This window comes from Haliotis rufescens, unplaced genomic scaffold, assembly GCF_023055435.1.
Source record: "Haliotis rufescens isolate VD_foot unplaced genomic scaffold, xgHalRufe1.0.p SCAF_24, whole genome shotgun sequence".
Lineage (NCBI taxonomy): Eukaryota > Metazoa > Mollusca > Gastropoda > Lepetellida > Haliotidae > Haliotis > Haliotis rufescens.
This window is the reverse complement of record NW_025963935.1, coordinates 1,256,294-1,275,606: the sequence shown is the minus strand read 5'-3', so window position 1 is coordinate 1,275,606 and position 19,313 is coordinate 1,256,294. Positions and strand designations below refer to the sequence as shown.

The window sequence follows — 19,313 nt, the reverse complement described above, 5'->3', positions numbered from 1 at the left end:
CTGAAATGACTGTTGGACATCGCTGCACACAGTGTTCGAGTGTCCAGGCAATCTCAATCAATGAACGCCAGAGGAAGACATTGTTGGATGCACACTATCAGTATGAAGGTTAAAGTTGTTAGGGGTAGAACCTGGGGGGGGGGGGGGGGGGGATGTGGGTCACACGGGCAGAGGTCAGGTCCTCATTCTGCATCCACCTAACGAGGTCACTGCTCTGATGACTCGCCCAGCGATGCCAAAATGATACATTCCCAAGTAGTTCTGCTGTCATCATAATCATTAAAAGTGTTTTGGATATTTTAATTTTTAATCTATTTTTTCCCTAGTACTTCATTGTCAGTGAAATCATTAAACATATACAGTCAGCAAAGTCATCGAGGCTGAGCACCCAATGAAGTCGCTTCTCCCAACAAGCATATATTGCTGGGGACCAATTCTATCTCGGAATCCCCACGGCTTTGAAGATCCAAGAACGACAATATCTGGTTTTTTTTGTAAATGGTCAGGTGGTCATGCTCGTTGACTTGGTTGATGCATGTCATTGTATCCCCATTGTGTGGATTGATGCAATGTCAGTCACTGGATTGTCTGGTCAAGACTTGATTATTTACAGACCGCCGTCATATAGCTGGAATATTGCTGAGTGCGATGTTAAAAAACAAACAAACAAACAAATGTTGTGTTTTCCTGTGTGGGAGAGGACATAAGTTCACAGATCACTGTAACTCTCCAGTCTTCATTGCAGTTGCTGAAATACGAGATGTGTTCGATTTAAACTCAGCGATTCCCCTGCTGCTATAAAAGTCAACTGTCAATGATATACGATACAAGCAATTTCCTTTAACTGATAATGGCTGTCTTTATGATGGAACAGGGCACTAACTGTCTGTATGCTCCTGGGCCCCAGCCTGTTGTTCAGACAATGCATGAATGTAATGTACAGCATGTATTCCGTGTGCAGCGATACGAGCGTATATACACCAGGTGCAGCCCTGTACCAGATGTCACCGGAGTGATACGGTGTCGTACATCAGCATCCTGCTTCGTCTGCCGATGGAACTACTTTCTGGCAGCAGTAAAACCACGCAATATGTCGTGTCTGAAACCAGTTTATTAATTCTGACGGCAGATGATTCAAAGAGCACTGAGGGCACAAGATAATTGGGTTTTACGTGATGCACACTATGTAGAGAATGGTTGAAAAGAAATAAATATACTGCATCCCGTGGGACGCACAATATTTGATATTCATTGTACCTACAGCCTATAAAGAGCAGTTATGGGTGTCTGTTATTTCATCAATTAACCATGACCACTGTCCACATGATCAATGATTCATTCCAGTGAATACACAATGCCATTTAGAAAGTGGTCAAATGTAACGAATGTTATATTTGGGATAACACTTTCTTAGTAAAGTACAGATTCTCGTACTTTTTTGGTATGAGTCCTGTCCGGGATTCGAACCCACACTTGCCTAAATGAGGCAACCAATCGCCAACACACAAAGTCAGCGATCTAACCCACTCAGCCACCGAGGCTTCCACAAAACGAAAGTCCGACAACTGGTAGTCTAGATCACGTACTCATAGCTTTCGGCCATGGGAGCTGTGCCAATTTACACTTGTCAGAGGGGTACTCAAAGTACGTGATCTAGATTCATTCCAGGCTTATCATTACAGGACCCTCATTTTGCCTGCAGGAACCCTTATTAAAAAAATAATAATTAGGGGTGTGTAGTCAAGGTAAAACCCTAGACGAGAAACCAGTGCAGCCCTGGACAGAGAAGGCACAGCCACTCGTACGTTAGTCCAAGAGGCTATCATGTATATAGAGGATTGTTTAGTTATTTTGCATAAACCACTAGTCCGAAATGTGTTCTTTAAAAGGTTGCTCTGGCTACATCAGCATTAGAAACTGGCACTAGTCCTGTAGTCCTTGCCTAACTGCCCAATAGTAAAGGTATCATAAGGACAAGTAGACATTTGCCATTTTTAGGGGTTTTGCTACAAGTTATCATTATAAGGACTAGTGGACGAAAACTGTTAGTTTCTAACCCTGGATGTGGTTTCAATTCATATTCGGGGACTCCGTGGTTCTTCAGTGATGGTTTTATGTAGAAAAATGTCATCAGAAATCTATAGATAGATAGATAGTGGATCCTATCGGACTGTTTCAACCAGTGTCAGTGTTTACTGGGCAACAGGTGGGGATGGGTATCCGCTAATAAGTAAACTTGTCGATGATTGTCGTTTCATTGTTGGTGTGGCAACATGTATGCATGGAGATAATGAAGGTGTGCAACATGACACAGTGCAACATGAGACGGCCACTTTCCTGTTATTCCGGTACGTTAATGTGGGATGTTAATCTGGGACATTAAACCTTGATGAATATAAGAGACAAGTGAAAATGAAGAAGGACGTCCTGTTAAGTCCAAATATGGAAAATATTGTTCGAACCTACTTTATAATCCTAATGGTATCCACAGTTAAACATTTCATGAATGGATTGGGAGGTTGCCTGTATGTATACTCATCGCCAAAAGAAACGCGAACCATAGAAACATAAAGAGGAGTATCTACGTTAAGAAGAGATGTTTCCAATGTGTACCACTTAATGACAAAACTAACAATCAGTCAAGTGTTTACACACAGTGTCTTTATTCTTATCACAATATGCTGCTGCACCTAAATTCCAAACTTTACACGCTAATCCTGCACGAGACAAATGGTGCATCTCGAGTCATGGATCTTTGACGTCACATATGATGCGTCCATGAGCGTCGGTTCACACAACATACCAGTATGTTCGTTTGTGCATCGAACCAATCTAATATCTCTTGAATATGAGTAAGTCTTCATATATTTACCAATTTGTATGGTATTCGCATTTCTTTTGGCGGCGAGTATATAATCCTAATGATCATATCAGAACTTGCAGAGTCTAGTCCTGTAATGAGTAAAATAGATACGATATGTATTGCGTTCCATGAAGAACCAGTGGCAATACTCTGCAGACGACAACATATATGCATAGTGAAGACAATACAGAGATATAGTTGAGATACATTCTCTTACTAAGTGAGTAAGTGAGTGAGGTTTTATTCGGCTTTTAGCAATATTCAAGCAATATCATGGCGGGGGACACCAGAAATGGCCTTCACACATTGTACCCATATCGGGAATCAAACCCGTGACGAGGTAACGCTTTAACCACTAGGCTACCTGACCGTCCATTCTAGCAATGCAAGGCAGGTGTAGCTGGTGTGAGCTTAACTTCTATTTTCTACAAACCATTTAAATATTTCACCAGCCATTGGTCGTGGCGCTAGTGATAATGTCCCATGGCTTGTTGTAAGGAAACAGTTGGCAGCCTTGGGAATTATTTTCTTTTTTAAGAAAAGTAATGTATTATACAGAGTCTACCACAGAGTGACCTCCCTTGTCAGGTTGCGCGTACTAGCCACTGAAGACTGCATTACAGGGTTAGAAACAAACAGCTTTTGTCCGTTAGTCCTTATAATGAGTGAGTGAGTGAATATTGCTTAACGCCGCATCAGCAATTTTGCAGCTATTCGCGGCGATGTCCTTATAATGATAACATATAGCAAAACCCTTAAAATGGGCCAATTTCTACTGGTCCTTAGGATACCTTAACTATTTGGGCAGTTTGGTAAGGACTACAGGACTAGTGCCAGTTTCTAACGCTGCATTAACTGGATTTTAGTTATAGCAAAACCCTTAAAATGGGCCAATTTCTACTGGTCCTTAGGATACCTTAACTATTGGGCAGTTTGGTAAGGACTACAGGACTAGTGCCAGTTTCTAACGCTGCATTAACTGGATTTTAGTTGTCATAAGTACAATTGATTAGTCTCAGGCTAGACTAACGTGAATTTTGAAGGCTGGTTAGACACAACGTGCAAGTGATTTCCTTTGTGTTGTGACACGGCTCTGACTCATTACCATATAAGGAAAGTGGAAAAAAACACAAAGGTGCAATGGCATACCACTAACCACATAGTCAGTATCGATTTCTCCTCTGCACCTATTTTACACCAGAATAGTCAGGACCAAACAGTACATTAGCAGTACTGCCCGGACAATGCCCCAGTGAACTGGATCCTGTCACAGTCGACTGGCTGTGTATCACCAGGCCTGACACGGTCCAGTAAACAGGCCGGCAACTCAGTCCCTCATTGTGTCTCCACATGGTAAATACCAATAATTTACATGGCGGTGTTCATGGATATGTCTGTAGCCATTATTGCACTATCGATCATGGAAGGCCACGGCAGACACTGGTTGTGATGGTGGTGATGATGACAATACCATTGTGATGAACATCTCTATTTAGTAGGGATTTGAAAGGCATTTAGAAGTGATACCGGAATTAAAATGTGTGGCGTCATGTGTGCCGAGACCACGGGGTGCATGTCGTACGTCTATGACAGTGTTGGGTCTTTGAAAGGCATTTAGGATTGATATGGATGTCAACTTTATTATGAGGAACACGTTTCGGAGTATTTGCTTACTCCTTCATTCACCTGATTAAGGAGTAAGCATATACTCCGAAACGTTGTGTTCCTCATAATAAAGAAGTTGACATCCATATATTCTCTTCCTTATGTGTATCACTCCTAAATGCCTTTCAAAGACCCTCCGTGGTCTAGTGGGAGAGCGTCTGCCCAGAGAGAGGAAGGTCCAGGGTTCTATCCCCGGCCGCGTCATACCAAAAGACGTTTGAGGATGGTACTTGTTGTTACCCTGTCTGGCGCTCGGCATCTAGGGGCTAAAACAAGGACTGGTCGGCTCAGAGTCGGTAAACTGTGTCTGAGTGGGGTATTCATGTTAAACTGTGGCATGGTATCTCAATAAGCTAGCACTATAAATCGGCATCAGTCCGGACTAGTACAAGCAGCCACACACAAACACACACTTGCATGCATGTCGCTATATAAGTGCAATAATCTTGGACGCGACGTTAAACCCAATTTCACCTCACCTCTTCTTTGTGATGGCTGTTGGGTACTAGTTCTGTAGCTCTTGCCAAACTGCCCAATAGTTAAGGTATCACAGGGATAATTCTAGAGGGTAAGTGTAATAAGCGCCCACGGCGATATTTGCTAATATATTGGCAAGTGAACAATCCCAATTAGCACCCCTTCCGATTGATCAATGTACACATAACCTATTTATTCGTGTATAATACGCACTCGTGTGTAATATGCACCCTCAATTATGGGCAATTAAATTCTGGAAAAATGTATCTGTGGTAAATAAACATTTCAGGGTGTCAGCATAAACCATGAAATTTATCTTTCAACTCTGTTTTTTTTTTTCACCAAAATAATATTCTAATAAGAGCAGCCTATTTCTAATTTGGAGAGCGCCCTGGGCGCTTATTACCTCGAATACAGCATAGAGAAATGGATGGTACTGAAAACTAAATAAACTTTGTTATAAGTACCCTTTCTTTGTGTTATTGAAAATTCCCCTGGCGTACATTAATGAACAGATTACAAGGACGATGTGGATGACCTGCGGTAGGGGAGATAGCGACAGGTGAAGAGCAGTAGACAGGGAGATAGCATCAGCATCGGTTATCACTGATATCGGTGATGCCAAGGCTCTAGGATGTGTTACACTGATAATGAAGGTGTTTTATCAGGAGTCTTCTGAAGTTCAGTGGAAGGAATTATGAACTGTGTGTTCAATGTTCTTGTTGGTCGAGGGGCGGTCGGGTAGCCCAGCGGTTAAAGCGTTCGCTCGTCACGCCGAGGACCCGGTTCAATTCCCGACATGGGTACAATGTGTGAAGCCCATTTCTGGTGTCCCCCGCCGTGATATTGCTTGAATATTGCTAAAAGTGGCATTAAACCATACTCACTCACTCACTCACTCACTCACTCACTCACTCACTCACTCACTCGATGATCGATGCTCATGATGTCAATCACTGGGTTGTCTGGTCCAGACTCGATTATTTACAGACTGCCGTCATATAGCTGGAATATTGCTGAGTGCGGCGTTAAACAACAGAACAGAGTACAATATGAAGTATAGCCCATTGTAGCCCCTCCAAGAATATCCAATAATCCACCCCTTACAATTGATTATGGCAAAAGGTAGTATGAAATGACTTATTCCCTACAGTATATTTCCACAAAAATACTATGTTATTCTGAGTGAAGTTGCTTCAAATTAAATAGATGAAGTTAAGGATGGAGTAAACTGTCTAAGGCGCCGCGATTCGCTGTGCAGAGTTGCGTCCCCTGGACACGCCAGAAACCTATGGTTGTGGGTTCGAATCCCATTTCGCCCCGATTATGTTTCTAGGTTTGTCAGCACCATACCCGTGCTCGTGGGTTTCACCGAAGTGGTAAATGTCTAAGACCTGCATCACTTGGGGCTTTCCTCCCACATTAAGCTGACACGCCGTGATATAACTGGAATAATGTTAAAAGCGGCGTTAAACCCAACTCACTCACTCACTCACTGCCATTTTGTAATTCAAGAGTAACAAGTCCGAACTGACTCTCATCAGAAGTAAGTTCCTCAAGATTGTCAGTTGGAATGCTTGTAATATGTCCGACTTGTACAATATATCAAGCTTGTACACTGTCCTGCCTGTACAATAGTCAGGTGCCGTGGTATAAAACCTGATATTGTTTGGAAGCCGCCCAGATCCTGCCTAGACCCCGGTCAACATGCAACCTGGAGCCGCTTCTGGCAGATGGCTCCTCCAGCCAGGCATTGTATAACAAATAACCTCTCGCATCTCCCAGATGGGCACCATTACTCATCTGCCTCGGGGACAAGGGCGGGGGATAACAACAATTATCCAATAGTAGTAAATCATTGAAAACACACACTGATTTCTCCACGAAGGAATTGATTTGCAAATTGGCCAAGCTGCAAATGTCAAATTGGGTTAAACTTTTGAATGTGTTTTACTATTTCACTTTGTAATTTATTTTAATTTTCTTAATTGAGCCGACACCTTGAGAATATTCATGCCACCCCCTAGCCTAGCCTTGCTCAAAGGCTGTACTGAAAGATAAATCCTTGGATGTGTAATAATTCTATCCTCCTAATAGGCAAGTCTAGATATGTGGAAGGTCTCCAGTCTCTTGTAGGGACTTGTTCTCACTATTTGTGTAATCTGGAAATCATAAATTAAACTAGCAATTATTGCCTTAGAGACTTGTGCAAGTCTAGCCACCCCCCACCCCGGGGAATGACAGTATTATTCTTGTATCTGGTGTAAGAGCGTTGCTGGCTGAATAGCCTGCCATGAAAAGTCCGCCCAAACACATCCATTAATGCTGCTATTCGAGGCGGCCTCTCTCAGCAGCTGGGGAGATCACGAACAACCATTAGGTAATTAGTTGGAGAGTCTTGTGACAGGGTAGCGAGGCTTGTAGTCTACACTGTCCGTCTTTTTAATGAATATTGGGCTGGATAATCAAGTTAAGTATGTGGTGTCAACAGAAGGATTGAACATCAAAGATTCCAGGCCAATATGTTAGTATAATTGTCAATCACTGGCTTGTCTGGTCCATATTCTTCATGCAACTTTAGTGTCTGAGGCTGAGGATAGTGAAATGTATTAGAGTTTTGACATTATCAAAGTGTTTAAAGGATGAGGATAGTGAAATTTTTTAAGAGTTTTGACATTATCAAAGATTTTTAAGGCTGGGGAAAGTGAAATTTTTTAAGAGTTTTGACATTATCAAAGTATTTTAACTGAGAGATTGTTGTTGATGGAATATCCCTGGGATTTATTTAGACCTGTGCAGAAGCAGATATTCATGTCAAATCTGCTGCACGTCAGTAAAAATGCTAACTTGCAATAAAGATTTGTGCTTCTGTTGATCATGTTGTTAGTGTTATGACAAATAGTATGGCATTATGGAGGCGACTTTCACTGATAAAAGGACCAATGTTAACGAAGAAGCAATTCTGGCAATGGATGCAATGTTTTAACACCTCCCAGGGATCAAATTTACTATATCCAAGCTGCACCCGTGCAGGCAGCGCATTGATGGTGCAGGTGACTTTCATTGCCAGGCTGCACCCAGTGCATGATATATTTTCCAACATCAGTGCACGACAGTAGTATTTAATGAAAGTGGAAATCTTTTAGAATCCGGGGCGGCCGGGTAGCCTAGTGGTTAAAGCGTTCGCTCGTCACGCCGAAGACCCTGGTTCAATTCCCGACATGGGTACAATGTGTGAAGCCCATTTCTGGTGTCCCCCGCCTTGATATTGCTGGAATATTGCTAAAAGCGGCGTAAAACCAAACTCACTCACTCATTTTTGGAATCCAGGAAACAGGAAAATACACAGGTCTAAATGCAGTCAACTTGCAGAACCAATTTTTCCCAATTATCGCTTGAACGTAGACATAGATTTATAGGCCCATAATATATTTAAATAGGTCGGTTGTTTCTCCTGTCACTCAAAAGGTTACGATCTCAAGAAATAGACACTTTGAAACTTCTGTTTAAGGTTGTTTACTGGATATCATTGGAGTACATTTTCAAGTTTATTTTCTTTTTGAATAACTGAAAATACAGCGTTTAAATATATGGGAAAATGCTGCAGCCAATATTTTGGTGATGCAGCCTGATTGATTCGCTTGGTTGCACCTGGTGCAGGTGGTAAAACAGAATGAAATCATACCCTGCATCTGAGTTGATGAAGATACAGACTTTGATTAATTTCCATATTTGCACAGAATAGTATTATTACAAGGCCATGTTATAAATGTCATATAGCTGTCCATGCAGATTACAGGGCCATGTTATGAATGTCATACAGCTGGCCATGCATATTACAGGGCCATGTTATAAATGTCATACATCTGGCCATGCATATTACAGGGCCATGTTATAAATGTCATACAGCTGGCCATGCAGGTTACAGGGCCATGTTATAAATGTCATATAGCTGACCATGCAGATTACAGGGCCACGTTATAAATGTCATACAGCTGGCCATGCATATTACAGGGCCATGTTATCAATGTCATACATCTGGCCATGCATATTACAGGGCCATGTTATAAATGTCATACAGCTGACCATGCAGATTACAGGGCCACGTTATAAATGTCATACAGCTGACCATGCAGATTACAGGGCCACGTTCTAAATGTCATACAGCTGGCCATACAGATTACAGGGCCTTGTTATAAATGTCATATAGCTGATCATGCAGATTACAGGGCCACGTTATAAATGTCATACAACTGGCCATGTATATTACAGGGCCTTGTTATAAATGTTATTCATGTTTGTGTTCTTTTGTTTTTGCAGATGCCCAGGAAATAAAGATTTCCCCAGCTGAGAAGAGTATAAGACGAGAAACAAACCAAAAAGGATTATTTATAACTTGTGAAGTGGATGGGTTGGCAGATGATCAAAATGCAAACTTGGAGTGGCTGGACCCAGCTGACAACGTCATTGGACCTTACAATAGTGCAGCAATGTCAAGGTAGGTTAACCGTTCACAGCCTTCACCTCTCACAGTCACCTCTCACAGCATTCACCTCACAGCATTCACCTCTCACAGCATTCACCTCTCACAGCATTCACCTCTCACAGCATTCACCTCTCACAGTCACCTCCCAAAGTCACCTCCCAAAGTCACCTCTCACAGTCACCTCTCACAGTCACCTCTCACAGTCACCTCTCACAGTCACCTTCCACAGTCACCTCCCACAGTCACCTCTCACAGTCACCTCCCACAGTCACCTCCCACAGTCACCTCTCACAGTCACCTCCCACAGTCACCTCTCACAGTCACCTCCCACAGTCACCTCTCACAGTCACCTCTCACAGTCACCTCTCTCAGTCACCTCCCACAGTCACCTCTCACAGTCACCTCTCTCAGTCACCTCCCACAGTCACCTCTCACAGTCACCTCTCACAGTCACTTCTCAGTCACCTCTCACAGTCACCTCTCACAGTCACCTCTCACAGTCACCTCTCCCCTTCACTCTTTCTCTTTCGCATTCACCGTTTCTTTGACTTTCTCAGCTGTCTCTAGTTATCAGATTGATATCCCCAGTTAGCTTGTGTGATGTCTCCAATTAGCTTGTGTGATGTCCCCAGTTAGCCTGTGTGAAATGTCCAGTTAGTCTGTGTGAAATGTCCAGTTAGCCTGTGTGAAATGTCCAGTTAGCCTGTGTGATACATCTGATATCCCCTCCAGAAGATTTGCTAAACTCAAATGTGTTGCCTCCCCTTGTTGTTGCAGGATCTACTCCATGCAGATGCGCACCAGTAACGAACTGCAGTTTGACACACTGAAGAATGGAGATGAGGGGGTGTATACATGTCGAGGCACAATCGGCGGCAACACCATAACTAATGATATACGGCTGGAACTCTACGGTAAATAGTTGACGTGTACATGTAAAAACATAAGAATCTGACAAAATCGTCCAATCACAGCTGCCATATGAGTCAATCTGCACTGAAGGCTCTCCACGAAAAATGCTTGTTGAAGGACTGATTCTCATTTGGTGTTGTAGCTCTAAGATGCAATTCACTGTGCAGAGTTGCGTCCCTTTGGCATGCCTGGAACCTAGGATTGTGGGTTCGAATCCCGATATGCACTGCTTACATTTCTAGGTTTCTCATGTTCCCGTGCTCTTGGAGGTGAGGTGAGGTGAAATTGGGTTTAACGTCGCGTCCAAGATTATGGCACTTATATAGCGACGTGCATGCAAGTGTGTGTGTGTGGCTGCTTGTACTAGTCCGGACTGATGCCGATTTATAGTGCTAGCTCACTGAGATACCATGCCCTAGTTTAACATGAATACCCCACTCAAACACAGTATACTGACTCCGAGCCGACCAATCCTTGTTTTATCCCCTTAATGCCAAGCATCAGACAGGGTAACAACAAGTCCCATCTTTTAACGTCTTTTAACGTGGCCGGGGATCGAACCCTGGACGCTCTACCACTAGACCACAGAGGCGGTCGCCATGCTCTTGGATTTCACAAAAGTGCTAAACAATGAGTACCTGTGTTCCTTGAGGTTCCCCATGTCCAGCTGACTTGCCATGATGTGCCTGAAATACTGGTAAAAGTAGTGTTAACCCCAGCACACTCACTTGCTTACTTAATCCGTGAAGATCCGGGATAGAATACGTCTTCAGCAACCCATTCTTGCCGTAAAAGGCGGCTATGCTTGTAGTAAGAGGCGACTAACAGGATTGGGTGGTCAGGCCCATTGACTTGGTTGATTCATGTCATTGTATTCAAATTGCGTGGATCGATGCTCATGATGTCAATCACTGGATTGTCTGGTCCAGACTCGATTATTTACAGACCGCCGTCATAAAGCTGGATTATTGCTGCGTGCGGCGTTAAACAACAAACAAACAATCACTCACTCACGTACTTGCTCCATATCTGTCATAATGATTGTATCAATTTGCTGCTGCTTACAGACGGAATCAAGGTGTTGTCCAACCACACCCAGCAACCTAACATCTACACCGACGCTGTGATTGCCTGTGCCGCCACGGCCAACCCCTTACCCACTGTGCAGTGGAGGTTTGCCAACAGAACTGAGGTCAAAGGTCAGTACATGTGATCATAAGGCTTCACTGTCTGTGTAATTCTATCCGAGGAAGATATGCCTTTCTTAGATTTAGTGATTGGTTGCACAATGTAGATTTTAGTAATGCATCTGTGGATCACGATTTTTTACTTCTCAATGCAAGTATCGATCACAGTCGCACACTAAGTAAAAAGTATTGATTCTTATCTTAAATTTTTTCTTGAAAGAGTGTTACACCAAACACTAATTACTAGTGAAAATGAGTTGTGAAAACGTAAATATTTTCATCCATTGCGCCATACCTGACACTGCCAACTATCAATCAATAGTGTGCCAGCTATTTGGCAATCCTGTCTGTGAAAAAGATGGCTTACGCACCACAGATAAGTGCACATGCAAGTATCGCGATACGTATCAGATTGTGAGCAAGGTATCGTAATACGTATCGGATCGCACAGTTGGTGTATCGTCCCAGGCCTAATAGATTTGTTGATTGACTGTACAATATAGACTTGGTGATAGACTGTACGAGGTACATTGGCTGTACAGTGTGTATGAGGTACATTGGCTGTACAGTGTGTATTTGGTGATTGGCTGTACGAGGTACATTGGTTATACATTGTATACTTGGTTATTGACTGTACAAGGTATATTGGCTGTACATTGTATACTTGGTGATTGGCTGCAGGTGAGCGCTACCGTCCACTGCCACAGGGGTTGGAGATCAAGAACATCACCAAGGCTGACAATGGAGTGTACATCTGCATGATCACTGTCAAGGAGATGTCGGACTCACTGCCATTCCAGATCAATGTCACTGTCACAGGTAGGGGACAGATCACACACACAATTGCGTAAAGCGTCACACAATAGTAAGCAAAGCAACACACAATTGCGTAAAGCATCACACAATGATATGCACAGCAACACACAATTGTCTAAAGCGTCACACAATAATATGTAAAGCAACACAATTGTGTAAAGCGTCACAGTAATCTGCAAAGCAACACACAATAGCGTAAAGCGTCACATAATAATATGCAAAGCAACACAAAATTGTGTAAAGCGTCACACAATAATATGCAAAGCAACACACACAATTGCGTAAAGCGTCACAATAATATGCAAAGCAACACACACAATTGTGTAAAGCGTCACACAATAATATGCAAAGCAACACACACAATTGTGCAAAGTGTCACACAATAATATGCAAAGCAACACACAATTGTGTAAAGCGTCACAATAATATGCAAAGCAACACACACAATTGTGTAAAGCGTCACACAATAATATGCAAAGCAACACACACAATTGTGCAAAGTGTCACACAATAATATGCAAAGCAACACACAATTGTGTAAAGCGTCACACAATGATATGCAAAGCAACACACAATTGTGTAAAGCGTCACAATAATATGCAAAGCAACACACAAAAATGTGCAAAGTGTCACACAATAATATGCAAAGCAACACACACAATTGTGTAAAGCGTCACACAATGATATGCAAAGCAACACACAATTGTGTAAAGCGTCACACAATAATATGCAAAGCAACACACACAATTGTGTAAAGCGTCACACAATGATATGCAAAGCAACACACAATTGTGTAAAGCGTCACACAATAATATGCAAAGCAACACACAATTGTGCAAAGCGTCACACAATAATATGCAAAGCAACACACACAATTGTGTAAAGCGTCACACAATGATATGCAAAGCAACACACAATTGTGTAAAGCGTCACACAATAATATGCAAAGCAACACACAATTGTGCAAAGTGTCACACAATAATATGCAAAGCAACACACACAATTGTGTAAAGCGTCACACAATGATATGCAAAGCAACACACAATTGTGCAAAGTGTCACACAATAATATGCAAAGCAACACACACAATTGTGTAAAGCGTCACACAATGATATGCAAAGCAACACACAATTGTGTAAAGCGTCACACAATAATATGCAAAGCAACACACAATTGTGCAAAGTGTCACACAATGATATGCAAAGCAACACACACAATTGCGTAAAGCGTCACACAATAATATGTAAAGCAACACACAAAAATGTGGAAGGCCACACAAGCGTCTTATCTTGGCAGTATTGTGTGCAGTAAGCTTCCAAGAAAGGATAACACAAATATTCAACAAGAATACACTTTTGGTAAGATGTGAAAAGATAATATATAAAATCTACTTCATAAAAAAAGTGCGTCAAGGCTTGATGAGGAGTGGGATCAATGGGAGATAACTCTGATCTGACCTGGTGGAGGTGACCCCATATTGAATGGGTTCGGCTATGGGATGGAGAGGAGGGGGAATTAGCAAGATGTTGTCTCGGGATAAGTATGTTAATATAATGAATATTCTGATTTATGACAATTCTGGGATTTTGATAAAATGCTGGGCATGCTGAAATTTGTTCAGCTCTTTTCATAGTCAATCCCTCGTAGTTCAAAGTGGTGTTGAACCCAACTCACTCTCAACAGATTCCCATTGGCCTTTTCTTAGCCTGAATTCTACATTTCAGTTCCACCTTCCCTGAAGGGACCCCCAACTAGGAGTACACCCATTGTCGGCAAGCGGTTCGAGATGACGTGCGTGGCAGATGGCACTCCACGACCATCATTCACCTTCAAGAAGGTGAGACCCTGTTCCTTCAGGTTGCCAGTACATGTTTATCTATCTGGGGGGACTCCGGAGAGATAGGTTGCCAGTACCCTGTGTTTATCTATCTGGGGGACTCCGGAGAGATAGGTCGCCAGTACCCCATGTTTATCTATCTGGGGGGACTCCGGAGAGATAGGTCGCCAGTACCCCGTGTTTATCTATCTGGGGGACTCCGGAGAGATAGGTCACCAGTACCTCATGTTTATCTATCTGGGGGGCTCCGGAAGTATAGGTTGCCAGTACCCTGTGTTTATCTATCTGGGGGGCTCCGGAGGGATAGGTTGCCAGTACCCTGTGTTTATCTATCTGGGGGACTCCGGAGAGATAGGTCGCCAGTACCCCATGTTTATCTATCTGGGGGGACTCCGGAAAGATAGGTCGCCAGTACCCTGTGTTTATCTATCTGGGGGTTCCGGAGGGATAGGTCACCAGTACCTCATGTTTATCTATCTGGGGGGCTCCGGAGGGATAGGTTGCCAGTACCCTGTGTTTATCTATCTGGGGGGACTCCAGAGAGATAGGTCACCAGTACCTCGTGTTTATCTATCTGAGGGACTCCGGAGGGATAGGTCGCCAGTACCTCGTGTTTATCTATCTGGGGGGACTCCGGAGAGATAGGTCACCAGTACCTCGTGTTTATCTATCTGGGGGACTCCGGAGAGATAGGTCACCAGTACCTCGTGTTTATCTATCTGAGGGACTCCGGAGGGATAGGTCACCAGTACCTCGTGTTTATCTATCTGAGGTAATCCGGAGGGATAGGTCACCAGTACCTCGTGTTTATCTATCTGGGGGACTCCGGAGAGATAGGTCGCCAGTACCTCGTGTTTATCTATCTGGGGGACTCCGGAGGGATAGGTCACCAGTACCTCGTGTTTATCTATCTGAAGGACTCCGGAGGGATAGGTCACCAGTACCTCGTGTTTATCTATCTGGGGGACTCCGGAGGGATAGGTTACCAATACCTCGTGTTTATTTATCTGGGGGACTCCGGAGAGATAGGTCGCCAGTTCTTCGTGTTTATCTATCTGGGGGGACTCCAGAGAGATAGGTCACCAGTACCTCGTGTTTATCTATCTGGGGGACTCCGGAGAGATAGGTCGCCAGTACGTGTTTTTCTATCTGTGGGACTCCTGGGGGATAGGTCACCAGTACCTCGTATTTATCTATCTGGGGGGACTCCGGAGAGATAGGACGCAAGTACCTCGTGTTTATCTATCTGGGGGACTCCGGAGAGATAGGTCGCCAGTACCTCATGTTTATCACTGTGGGGGACTCTGGAGAGATAGGCCGCCATCACCTCGTGTTTATGTATCTGGAGGGACTCTGGAGGGATAGGTTGCCAGTGCTTCGTGTTCATCTATCTGGGGGACTCCGGAGAGATAGGTTGCCAGTACCTCGTGTTTATCTATCTGGGGGACTCCGGAGGGATAGGTCGCCAGTACCTCGTGTTAATCTATCTGGGGGACTCCGGAAAGATAGGTGGCCAGTACCTCGTGTTTATCTATCTATCTGGGGGACTCCGGAGAGATAGGTGGCCAGTACCTCGTGTTTATCTATCTGGGGGACTCCGGAGAGATAGGTGGCCAGTACCTCGTGTTTATCTATCTGTGGGACTCCGGAGAGATAGGTCGCCAGTACCTCGTGTTTATCTATCTGGGGGACTCCGGAGAGATAGGTCGCCAGTACCTCGTGTTTATCTGTCTGGGGGACTCCGGAGGGATAGGTTGCCTCTTGCCTCTCACTCTACCCTGCCTCTCACTCTACCCTGCCTCTCATTCTACCCTGCCTCTCACTCTACCCTGCCTCTCACTCTACCCTTGCCTCTACCCCTGCCTCTCACTCTACTCTGCCTCTCACTCTACCCTGCCTCTCATTCTACCCTGCCTCTCACTCTACCCTGCCTCTCCCTCTACCCCTGCCCCTCACTCTACCCTTGCCTCTCACTCTACCCCTGCCCCTCACTCTACCCTGCCTCTCACTCTACCCCTGCCTCTCACTCTTCCCTGCCTCTCTCTACCTTACCTCTCACTCTACCCTGCCTCTCACTCTACCCTGCCTCTCACTCAACCCCTGCCTCTCACTCTACCCTGCCTCTCACTCTACCCCTGCCTCTCACTCTACCCTTGCCTCTCACTCTACCCCTGCCTATCACTCTACCCTTGCCTCTCACTCTACCCCTGCCTCTCACTCTACCTTGCCTCTCACTCTACCCTGCCTCTCACTCTACCCCTGCCTCTCACTCTACCCTGCCTCTCACTCTACCCCTGCCTCTCACTCTACCCTTGCCTCTCACTCTACCCTGCCTCTCACTCTACCTTGCCTCTCACTCTACCCTGCCTCTCACTCTACCCCTGCCTCTCACTCTACCCTGCCTCTCACTCTACCCCTGCCTCTCACTCTACCCTTGCCTCTCACTCTACCCTTGCCTCTCACTCTACCCTGCCTCTAATTGTACCCCTGCCTCTCACTCTACCCTGCCTCTCACTCTACCCTGCCTCTCACTCTACCCTGCCTCTCACTCTACCCTTGCCTCTCACTCTACCCTGCCTCTAATTGTACCCCTGCCTCTCACTCTACCCTGCCTCTCACTCTACCCTGCCTCTCACTCTACCCTGCCTCTCACTCTACCCTGCCTCTCACTCTACCCCTGCCTCTCACTCTACCCCTGCCTCTCACTCTACCCCTGCCTCTCACTCTACCCTTGCCTCTCACTCTACCCCTGCCTCTCACTCTACCCCTGCCTCTCACTCTACCCTGCCTCTCACTCTACCCCTGCCTCTCACTCTACCCCTGCCTTTCACTCTACCCCTGCCTCTCACTCTACCCCTGCCTCTCACTCTACCCTGCCTCTCACTCTACCCCTGCCTCTCACTCTACCCCTGCCTCTCACTCTACCCCTGCCTCTCACTCTACCCTGCCTCTCACTCTACCCTTGCCTCTCACTCTACCTTACCTCTCACTCTACCCTGCCTCTCACTCTACCCTGCCTCTCACTCAACCCCTGCCTCTCACTCTACCCTGCCTCTCACTCTACCCCTGCCTCTCACTCTACCCTGCCTCTCACTCTACCTTACCTCTCACTCTACCCTGCCTCTCACTCTACCCTGCCTCTCACTCAACCCCTGCCTCTCACTCTACCCTGCCTCTCACTCTACCCCTGCCTCTCACTCTACCCTTGCCTCTCACTCTACCCCTGCCTATCACTCTACCCTTGCCTCTCACTCTACCCCTGCCTCTCACTCTACCTTGCCTCTCACTCTACCCTGCCTCTCACTCTACCCCTGCCTCTCACTCTACCCTGCCTCTCACTCTACCCCTGCCTCTCACTCTACCCTTGCCTCTCACTCTACCCTGCCTCTCACTCTACCTTGCCTCTCACTCTACCCTGCCTCTCACTCTACCCCTGCCTCTCACTCTACCCTGCCTCTCACTCTACCCCTGCCTCTCACTCTACCCTTGCCTCTCACTCTACCCTTGCCTCTCACTCTACCCTGCCTCTAATTGTACCCCTGCCTCTCACTCTACCCTGCCTCTCACTCTACCCTGCCTCTCACTCTACCCTGCCTCTCACTCTACCCTTGCCTCTCACTCTACCCTGCCTCTCACTCTACCCTTGCCTCTCACTCTACCCTGCCTCTAATTGTACCCCTGCCTCTCACTCTACCCTGCCTCTCACTCTACCCTGCCTCTCACTCTACCCTGCCTCTCACTCTACCCTGCCTCTCACTCTACCCCTGCCTCTCACTCTACCCCTGCCTCTCACTCTACCCCTGCCTCTCACTCTACCCCTGCCACTCACTCTACCCCTGCCTCTCACTCTACCCCTGCCTCTCACTCTACCCCTGCCTCTCACTCTACCCTGCCTCTCACTCTACCCCTGCCTCTCACTCTACCCTGCCTCTCACCCTACCCCTGCCTCTCACTCTACCCTTGCCTCTCACTCTACCCTTGCCTCTCACTCTACCCTGCCTCTAATTGTACCCCTGCCTCTCACTCTACCCTGCCTCTCACTCTACCCTGCCTCTCACTCTACCCTGCCTCTCACTCTACCCTTGCCTCTCACTCTACCCTGCCTCTAATTGTACCCCTGCCTCTCACTCTACCCTGCCTCTCACTCTACCCTGCCTCTCACTCTACCCTGCCTCTCACTCTACCCTGCCTCTCACTCTACCCTGCCTCTCACTCTACCCCTGCCTCTCACTCTACCCTTGCCTCTCACTCTACCCCTGCCTATCACTCTACCCTTGCCTCTCACTCTACCCCTGCCTCTCACTCTACCTTGCCTCTCACTCTACCCTGCCTCTCACTCTACCCCTGCCTCTCACTCTACCCTGCCTCTCACTCTACCCCTGCCTCTCACTCTACCCCTGCCTCTCACTCTACCCTGCCTCTCACTCTACCCCTGCCTCTCACTCTACCCCTGCCTCTCACTCTACCCCTGCCTCTCACTCTACCCTGCCTCTCACTCTACCCTTGCCTCTCACTCTACCTTACCTCTCACTCTACCCTGCCTCTCACTCTACCCTGCCTCTCACTCAACCCCTGCCTCTCACTCTACCTTACCTCTCACTCTACCCTGCCTCTCACTCTGCCCTGCCTCTCACTCAACCCCTGCCTCTCACTCTACCCTGCCTCTCACTCTACCCTTGCCTCTCACTCTACCCCTGCCTATCACTCTACCCTTGCCTCTCACTCTACCCCTGCCTCTCACTCTACCTTGCCTCTCACTCTACCCCTGCCTCTCACTCTACCCTGCCTCTCACTCTACCCCTGCCTCTCACTCTACCCTTGCCTCTCACTCTACCCTGCCTCTCACTCTACCTTGCCTCTCACTCTACCCTGCCTCTCACTCTACCCTGCCTCTCACTCTACCCCTGCCTCTCACTCTACCCTTGTCTCTCACTCTACCCTTGCCTCTCACTCTACCCTGCCTCTAATTGTACCCCTGCCTCTCACTCTACCCTGCCTCTCACTCTACCCTGCCTCTCACTCTACCCTGCCTCTCACTCTACCCTTGCCTCTCACTCTACCCTGCCTCTA

General features: G+C 46.1%; 1 protein-coding gene across 15 annotated transcripts in view; it reads left to right on the top strand.

The window, feature by feature from the left end:
* Nucleotides 1–19,313, top strand: part of LOC124122833 (fasciclin-2-like) — a 140,690-nt gene that overhangs the window by 61,031 nt on the left and 60,346 nt on the right. For all 15 annotated transcript variants that reach the window (XR_007222806.1, XR_007222807.1, XR_007222805.1 and 12 more), the window contains exons 2-6: nucleotides 9,326–9,503; nucleotides 10,269–10,405; nucleotides 11,471–11,602; nucleotides 12,272–12,409; nucleotides 14,131–14,243. Coding sequence is in view for 9 of the 15 variants with exons in the window: in XM_048401929.1 (XP_048257886.1) it covers nucleotides 9,326–9,503; nucleotides 10,269–10,405; nucleotides 11,471–11,602; nucleotides 12,272–12,409; nucleotides 14,131–14,243 (698 nt within the window). In the remaining 6 variants the exon portion in view is untranslated. The remainder of the gene's footprint in view (nucleotides 1–9,325; nucleotides 9,504–10,268; nucleotides 10,406–11,470; nucleotides 11,603–12,271; nucleotides 12,410–14,130; nucleotides 14,244–19,313) is intronic.